This window comes from Nestor notabilis, unplaced genomic scaffold (genome assembly GCF_000696875.1).
Source record: "Nestor notabilis isolate BGI_N333 unplaced genomic scaffold, ASM69687v1 scaffold6184, whole genome shotgun sequence".
NCBI classification, from domain to species: Eukaryota; Metazoa; Chordata; class Aves; order Psittaciformes; family Psittacidae; genus Nestor; species Nestor notabilis.
The window spans coordinates 8,315-17,605 of record NW_009925950.1 but is presented as its reverse complement, the minus strand read 5'-3'; the positions used below and the strand labels follow the sequence as shown (position 1 = coordinate 17,605).

The 9,291-nt window shown below is 37.2% G+C and overlaps 1 protein-coding gene across 1 annotated transcript in view; it reads right to left on the bottom strand.

Annotated features, from left to right (window-relative positions):
- Positions 1-152: 152 nt before the first annotated feature.
- The window catches only part of LOC104404765 (zinc finger RNA-binding protein-like), a gene marked incomplete at its 5' end in the record, with an annotated part of 9,338 nt that continues 199 nt past the window's right edge, over positions 153-9,291 (bottom strand). The window contains 8 exon segments of the mRNA XM_010013290.1: positions 153-376; positions 1,341-1,629; positions 3,776-3,967; positions 5,119-5,255; positions 5,258-5,356; positions 6,618-6,836; positions 7,712-7,856; positions 9,195-9,291. The exon segment at positions 9,195-9,291 is cut by the window's right edge and continues 35 nt beyond it. Coding sequence (XP_010011592.1) covers positions 153-376; positions 1,341-1,629; positions 3,776-3,967; positions 5,119-5,255; positions 5,258-5,356; positions 6,618-6,836; positions 7,712-7,856; positions 9,195-9,291 — 1,402 coding nt within the window.

Here is a 9,291-nt window from a genome sequence, read left to right as displayed (position 1 = left end):
AATCTCCATCCATGGAGATACTCAAAAGCTGACACGGCCCGGGGCAATGGCTCAAGGTGGCCCCACCTGAGCAGAAAGGCCTCCAGAAGTATCTTCCAACCTCAACCACTCTGTGATTCTGGTTGATGTTGAACGAATTTTCACTACAATAGTTAAAAAATATAACACGTTTTCATGTATACCTCCTCCACATAGTCATGGCCCACTGGTTGGACATCACTTTGCAAGGCAGCAAGAGTTGTGGGAGTCACTGGTTCAGCTGATGTCTCTGGTTTCGCTTCCTGTGTTTGTACTGTAGCAGGAGGAGTTGTTTTAACAGTTTCGGCTGATTTCATTTCTTCCAGTTTACTTCCTGTCGTCTGAAGCTTATTGCCACCTACAAATCAAAAAAGTTAAACTGTTAACTTTCATAAAATTAGAATGTCATTACACATAATGTGCAAACTGAAGACTTTATTTGCAAATATCAATGTAATGGCCAAAGCATTATCAGTTCTTCAAAATTAGTTAAAACTTAAACATGTTTCAAATACAATTAAGCATTTTAAAAAACAAGTTTAACAACATTCAAGTTACTTAGACACTTCATTTTTCATTTTAGCAAGAAAAACTTCTGCTTTATGTAATTGACATTTTCATTATTAATTTTCATACTGAATGGACTAAATGGGAACAACTCAGCAAATATATTTTAATAATACCTTTTATGACATCAAATTTTTTTATTCATTTAGAAAAAAAAAAAGCACTTTAAAACTTCAAAATGTCTGTACTAACAAATGTAGTATACTCTCAGTGTTGCAGCTGCATAGGTCTTGCCTTGAAGAGCAGGATGGCTTATTGTGGAACTGCTGGTTCCTATCTCTTAATGTATTATGCTCATTTCAAAATGAAACTTCAAAAAAGTTTCCACTGTTAGGTTTCTGCTGTTACAAGGATGTTTCAGTTGCCCAATTATCAACCGCCAGCCTACTCCAGGTTGCCTTAACAGCCCAGGTTGTAAACTGAAACCAAGACCAACTGGACTATGAACTGCAATATTCCAGCAGCTACAATATAAGAAACCAAAGGTGAAAGGCGGCTTATGCACATGGGAAAAGCCTCTGAGAGAGGTCCAGTGGAGACAACAACAGAAAACACCGTAAATTTTCTGCCTAGAAAACATCACAGATTTTAAAGCACAACCTTTATATAAATTCTTATTTTAACGAGTGATTCTCTTAAACACAGAGCTACTCAAGTAAAAGTTAACTAAATACATTTGTATTTGCTGCACTAAGTCTTATAAACAAATATAGAATAGGTTAGGTTTCAAAATAAAGACTGACTTCTGTACTTGCCAACAAAGTTTATTTTCGGTGTAGATATTTTCTTTACAGGTATATTAGCAGGAGTTGAAGATGTTTTGTTGTTGGACGCAGTGTTAAGTGGTGTGTTCGTTGTGGGAGTAAGAATTTTCACTGCAGAGGATGCAACAGAGGAATTCACAGTACTGCTGCTAGTTGCTATATTTGAAGCAGAGGCAGTTGGTTTAGAAGCAGATGTGGATGTTGAAGAAGTAGCTTGTGTAACCACATTCGGTTCAGTTGAAGGAATGGGCTTGCCAAGTTTTGTGTGCAACTTCACTACCTGTAAAAATGAAGAAAAAAATCTTAATATGACCTCCCTGGGATAACTATAAGAAGTTATGTAACACATACATCAGTGTAACTAAAAAAATCAATATAACTAAAAGTTAGTTATTGCTTCTTCATAAAAAGTGATCCTGGCAATAAAATAAATAAAAAACCCCAAACCTACACATGTAAAAGCTCGTCATCTGTAACAAGAAAGTAGTTAACAGTTACCTCACACTGCTCATTTCCATTAGAAATTCAGATGTTTACTCCTAAGGCTGTGCAGATGAAAACAAAAAGCCAATAAACTCAGAAGCCAGTACAGCTCAAGGAAATATTTTGCTCCAACTGTTTCGATGTGATTGTTTTGTTGCCTGGTTGCTTTTACTGTCCCTCCAACAGCATAGTGCATTGAACTATTTAATTCCCAAATAATATTTGTAAATAAGGAGATATTTAATATAGATTCAACAACACTGTCTCTGATCACTGTGTTTCGAGACTATTCATATTTAAAGAATTTCCAGGTTACCTAGTAAACCCAAACAGATTCCTTAGGCAATAGTTTTCTTTTTTTAAAAAACACAACAAAAAAAGGCACATCTGCAGAGACAGTTAAGAAGAATGCATGAGGTGTACTTCAGACCTCCTTAGTGTCTCATACAAAGTAAAGAGGTATATGCTTATTCTTAGAAGCAACAAGCAGAGGCCCTTCCACAACATGCCTGAAACAGAGTAATACTGATTTCTGGTGACAGCTTACCATCAGCTGAAAAAGCAAGGCATGTACTCTGTAAGAACAAACCATGCAAAATCAAAACTACAGACCTGGTTTTGAAAATAGTAAAAAAAAATAAATTACATAAAAATCTTTGAGACATGCCTTTAAAGCAAGCACATGTACACAATCATGATATGCTCACAACTGTATGCATAAACTTCTTAGGTTTTGGGGCTTAAGTCTGTTAGCCTTCAGAATACACAGTCACACAGATACATCAGTCACACAATTCTGTAAATTTAAGTTCAAGCAGCTCTTCAAAATTACTTTTTCCAGTAGAATGCACAAGATTCTTCAGTGTACCACATAAATAGAGTCCTTTGAGGTTTCATTTTTACACTGATGACAACCTGAATTAGCAGTAGTTAGCAACCATCTATGAGGCAGAGAAAGCCATATCCAAATATATAAGGATAATATACATACCGTACTCCATATACCTATGGAGTTGTTGGACACAACCCAAAAATATAATGGCTCAATGAAAGAAGCATTAGGCAAGTCTATCTAATTATAATCTTTGCTCTTGTGGGAAATTTGTTTTAAATCTACTATGACATTCATTTATTTTAACATGTACAGTTACTGATGCCACTTTGTACAGTGTTCTGAGGTGCAAAATATGCAGCTACAAAACCTGAATAATAATACTGTATTTGTTACTGACATTAATCTCTCTAGAGCTATGAGGAAAATTTGTATGCTGACACTGTGTTTACTATTGCATGGATAAATTTAAAACACAGGTCACAGGGTTTGCAGTGCAGCCTACAGTCTTCATTCCATTATGCCCACCTAACTGCACCCAAACAGTAGGGAAAACATGTTTATCAAAAGTCTTCAAATTTTATTGTAAGATCTACTACAGGACATTGTTCTTTGCTCCCAAATGCCAATTTTCTTTGCAAGAAATACCAAGGAGTGATACATAATATTTGTGTTCCTTGGCATTGACTCAGTTTACAGTGTTTCAAAGTGCACTGAAAGCTTCACAGCACCAGACAATTAAGACAAGTATCAAGAGAAGTCTTGGAAAGAGTTAAGGGGCACAAACATGCAACTGCATGTCCTCATTGACTCTTTTCCGCATCTTACTCTACACCTTCTTCCTACAACTTACACACCCTCTTCTCACTGAAGCCCCCAATACACCCTCTTGCCACTGATGATACATGGCAGTATTTGTCCCCCTTTCTTCCAACAAGGCCTTTCTAATAGTGAGCTTAAAGATCAGTTTGAAACAAAAAGCAGAACTAATTGTTTTTAAACAAAATAATTACATTGTATGAGTTTTGCATATTTTCTTCTAAGATGAGAAAAAGTGATGTGAAGAAATACACAACTGACTTGTATAATAAGAACAAGAAGAAACTCTTACTTTCTGATGCTTGGCTCCACGGATATGGGCAGCATAAGCATCTGCCCCTGTACAAGACACGTCACAAAGCTCACAGCGCAACTGATTCTGAGTTCCACGAGCAGAAGTGCTGCTGTTATTGGTGTTCTGGGAAGCTTTTAATGCTGCTTCTTTCTTTTTGTGTTTCTGGCCTTCTAAGTGTTCTTTGTAAGTCTGTTTAAACAATACACACAAAATAAGCTGTCTTCATACTGCTTGTTCATCGTCATCATTCATGTGAATACATGTAATACAGAACATAGCATAAAACACATGCTTTGTCTAACAAGGATTTCCTACACTGAGCATTTCTTCCATATGACATGCTTTAAGGCATTAGCAGGCCACTTCTAAGACTAATAAATTTTCTTATCCATCACCAGGATTCCATTAGGCAATACAAAATGGGTTTTTCTCCTCTAATGTCTCACTTCCTCAATCAAATACTGGTGAACAGGTATCACCGTTGAAAACCTGATATGATCAGAGAACTGCATTCAACTATTCTTGACTTGAATTTTCCTTGAACAAGACCACAGTGATCAAAAGAAGTAAAAAAATCAATTCAAAAGAAGGCAGTGCATAAATAATGCTGTGCTGAAAATGAAACGCAGAAGCTGGTATTTGTTCATACACAACAGTTGTTCTAGATTGGTCTCTGGCAATCTAGAGAGCAGGCAGGGTGGGAAATAATGACAAGTTTACTGAAAGAGTAAGAACTGTCTAGTCAGGCACACACATAAACACTCTGCATGAATTGGTATCTACTTCCTACACACTTGAATAAACTTGCAGGCTTACCATTCACAAAATTTATGTAATTCCATAGTTTTGAAATAAGTATTACCTAACAAGTCTGCTATGCTAAAAAAGCAAATCAAATTCGAAGTTTAGAATATTTCTGAAGTCCAAAGCACAGCTGAAGCGTCTCTGTAGAAACTCATGGGATGTATCTTTTAGTCTTCTCATAGGAACTCTTTCTACAATAGCGCACATTTTCATTTAATTATTCCTTTGATAGAAGTATAGAATCAGGGCTTTAAAAGTTAACACATAACGGGTCAGTTTCTCAGCTGAAGAAATTACGACTAAACTTTACAGCAGAATATTACATAACAAAGGTACCTGTGGTCCAGCACAGCTGATCTTACAAACGTCACAGTAGTGGATCTGGGGTGGTTTGGGAGGTTGTTTTGGTTTCAGTTGCTTATTTTGGAATGGTGCCTTTTTAGTAAAGGTGGTCCCTGTCCAAGATAACGGGTCAGTTTCTCAGCTGAAGAAATTACGACTAAACTTTACAGCAGAATATTACATAACAAAGGTACCTGTGGTCCAGCACAGCTGATCTTACAAACGTCACAGTAGTGGATCTGGGGTGGTTTGGGAGGTTGTTTTGGTTTCAGTTGCTTATTTTGGAATGGTGCCTTTTTAGTAAAGGTGGTCCCTGTCCAAGCAGCTGTCCAGCAGCGGCTGCTGCTGCCTGTTTCTGTTGCTGTTGCTGTTGCTGGTAATAGGATGATGCAGCTGAATACACTGCAGCTTCGTAACCAGAATAAGAGGTACCTCAAAGATCAAAATAAAGAATGTTACATCACTGTACACCATGTATCAATTACATAATACACTAACATCAAAACATGTTGCATAATAGAGTTGGAAGGTGGGGACAGGATATAAATGACTTATTGAGATCTTGTTAGGCAGTCTGAATTTTTCTTCATGTTTCAGACTACACAAATACATAGCTACTAGTTGTATCAGGAATGTATCTGATTCTAGACACATCTTTGCAGACACACAGACATGTTAAATACATCAAAGCATCCCTAAAGAATATGTGAAATTTCTGGTATGTCTGGTAAGACCAAGTATGCCGTAACAAGAATTTTAGTAAAAGATTTATCAAAGGCCACAAGCAGTCTTCCAGAAACAGATTTGCTGTTCAAGTTTCCAAATGGCAAGGAGGAGGGAGAAACATTATATAAAGGAAGGGTAAAAAAAAAAAAAAAAGATAAAAGACAGAATGGATAGTGCTATTCTATTCTATTCTAAGTTGTTCTAGCACAAAAAAGCTGTTTGCCTGCTAAAACCTGGCTATGCAGTCCTTGATATCTAGCACCAAAGTTGATTAAATCAAGGAAAACTGGGATTCCATACCTCTGAGCCAGTTTTCTCATAAACTTTCTGCATCTACTTTCTACATCAACTATTTTAATCCTCTTATTAGGCTCTGCCTCAAGGAAGTCTTAAAATCCTTTTTTAAACAGGAAACAAAACAAAAAGTTTAAGATAGCTGCAAGATGCCAGCGGATTTAGCATCTGACCATAAATTTACCATCTTTTAATCTTTAACCACTTTTTGGATTTCTAATGTTTGAAGGAAAGTGGTTTTCTCAGCACCCATTCTCTTCCCATTTTAGGTCAAGACAACCCAAACTTACTAAATTTATATTGGACTGCTACTCCCTGCCTCTGTAACTGCTGTTTGATGCCAGCATGCTCCCTTCCAATTTCCCTGGGTAGCATTTGTGTGGCTGCATTTCCTTATTTTTTCTATCCCTCATCTTTTCTTTCAAAACTGTACAGTAAGTCACAAAACACCATGCACACAGCAATGCGAACACTTCATGTATTCTCATATGTAACACAATAGGCACATATAAACATCAAACTTGTTTTACAGCAAAATATTTTGCCATTATAATGATCTAACTGGTTGATACTTCTCAGATTATCATGCAATTGAACACGAACTACTAATATCCTGAATACTCATAAGTAGCAACTGCAAGGATGCCAGCAACATAATATGCAAAATTCTTACCGGAGTAAGTAACTGCTGTTGTACTGTATGTCGCACTTTGAGTATAGGATGAAACCACAGTAGCTGCAGCTGCTACTGGCTGCACAGTAGAAGATACGGGATATATAGAAAATGTAGTTGTTGCTGGACTTGGCGTTGCAGGTTTTATAGCTGTCACTTGCCGTGTTTGCTGGGCTTGGGTATACTGAGTTGCCCCTTGGCTATATCCTGCTTTTGGAGCTAATTAGGGTAGAAAATAAAAGCATACAAACATTGTTATGTTTTAGTTGAATGAAATGCAAACCATATTAAGTGATACTTAACTATATGCTGGGGAATAAAAGTGTAACAAGTGGTTTTTCTTTTGGTGCTTTTGTTTGCTTGGTTTTGGGGTTTAGTTTTATGGTTTGTTGGGGTTTTTTTTTTGTTTGTTTGGGGTTTGTTTTTTTGGTGTGGGTTTTTTTTATGTGTAAGTGGTTTTGTTTTGTTTTGTTTTTTTTACAGTCACAGTTACACATGTATCACACATGTATACGATGTATCACACAACTGTTCAATCAGTGTCACAGCTCACACTAGTAAGCATCAGATGTATTATCTGTGCTGCCCTGTTTTCGTTCAATGGTTTTACTAGAGTACACAAAACAAAAGCACACCTAAACTTTTCTATTATTTCTAAAGTAAATAGGATTTATGTTTTGTAGCAATCATGACAGAACTACATACAGCAATCATAAAGAGCTACATAAAGTAATTAAAGAATTAAATATGAGTCTTTACAATCAAGTTATCATTTGAACCCACCGTGAACTATTTACACCTATTTCAGCAAGGTTTCTAGATAAATCAACAAAAAGTTTGCCTAGAAGTACATTTTGAGTGCATTTAGTAACAATCTAAACCTGAGAGACAGTTACTTATAGCAAGATCACAATAGCATTCGAGGTCTAGGGGCAGCAAATTTTTCCACGCATTGACAGCAATTATATAACAAAACAAAACAAAAAACCCCCAACATATCTGGATAATGTGAAATACTAAGAAAACTATTTTTCAGCTATTAAAGTAGCACACAGACTGTGTGTAATGACAGCAGTTTGAATAATGCCACCCACCTGTCTGGTAGTACGACTCAGCTACTGAAGGCTGAGGCTGGGCAGCAGCAGCCACAGCTGCCGCAGTTGCTGTTGGCTGTTGATAGTATTGCTTGCTGTCATAAGCTACAGCTGGGGCAGTAGACCGAACGTAGGAATAAGAATCCTAAAAATTCAGAAAAGAAAAATTAGCAGGTTTCTCCTTGAAGTATATGCCTGGAGTACTAAAAGTCAAAGAAACAATGTATTTTCTTCTTGTCCATTAAAGCAGAGTTAAAAAAAAAAGTGCAGATAGAGTATACACAAATAAATACATTGAAGAAATTAAATTTATGTTTACAGATACTTCAAGCCTGAAAACAACCCTGATAGTCTTTTTCAGACGTAATACAGGAATTAACCTCATGCTTTGAGGCCAACGATCGCACTCAAAGAGTTGTGGTCTCTCCTACAATGACAGGCAGAGAGACCTAGGTTTGTTCAGCCTAGGAGAGGGCTCCAGGGAGACTTTGGAGCAGCCTTCCAGTACCTAAAGGGGCCTACAGGAAATATGGAGAGGGACTTTTTACAAGCGCCTGTAAGGATAAAACAAGGGGGGAATGGCTTTAAACTCAAAGAAGGGAGATTTAGATTAGATATCAAGAAGAAATTCTTCCCTGTGAGGGTGGTGAGGGCAGTGAGGGTGCTAGCACAGGGTGCCCAGAGAAGCTGTGGCTGCCCCATCCCTGGCAGTGTATTTTCAAAATATAAGAGCTATACGAAAGAACTGTGAACATGCAGCAATAGCACAGTCCTCTTAAACAAACTAAAATACTGATTAGAATGTAGATAATGCCTTATTAAGTTTACGACTAAGAAAGCTAAAATTATTACAAGAGTTATACTGTTTTAACATCCAAGATGAATACAGACAAATGGTTCCCTTTTGTAGAAGCCTATAGACACACAAGGTTAGGCAGTGATCTCGCAAAGGGTACCCAAAAACTACCAAAAGGGTAGTGACTCTCCCAGGGCAATTTTCTGTTCTTTTATGTTTGGTATCAGAACTCATGTGGCACCCACAAGTCTGACAAGGGAACTACTTCTGCCTGCACTGAAGATTTTTATTGGAACAGTTTTTTCATCTACATCAGTTCCATGATCTAGTTTACTGCATGCTACTTGAACATTTAAAATAGCACAAACAAGACAGTACTACTCTTTTCAGCAGTAGTTTCAGAAAATCACTTGGAGGTAAACATCAATTCATTGCTTATTGTGTGAATGTCTAATTCTTAGCTCCTGGAGCACTATTGCTGATATTCATTTATATGGGCCATATGAGACCACACTCATTTCACATTCTATCAGTTTTTGCTATGAAGTAATCTGAGTCATACTTAACCTGTGATTCACAGAATAAAACCCACATAAATATTATCCCATTTACTTACCCAAACAGGCCTCCTCCTTTAAATGTATCATTTCAAAATCATACAACAGAAGTAACTCTTTTGGAACCCACCTGGTAATTCTGCGTAGTGACAGGAGGTGGTGGTGGTGGAGCTTCTTGTTGCCTCTGTGTGTAACCATAATCTGTAGCCGTGTGCGCTGTAGGATAG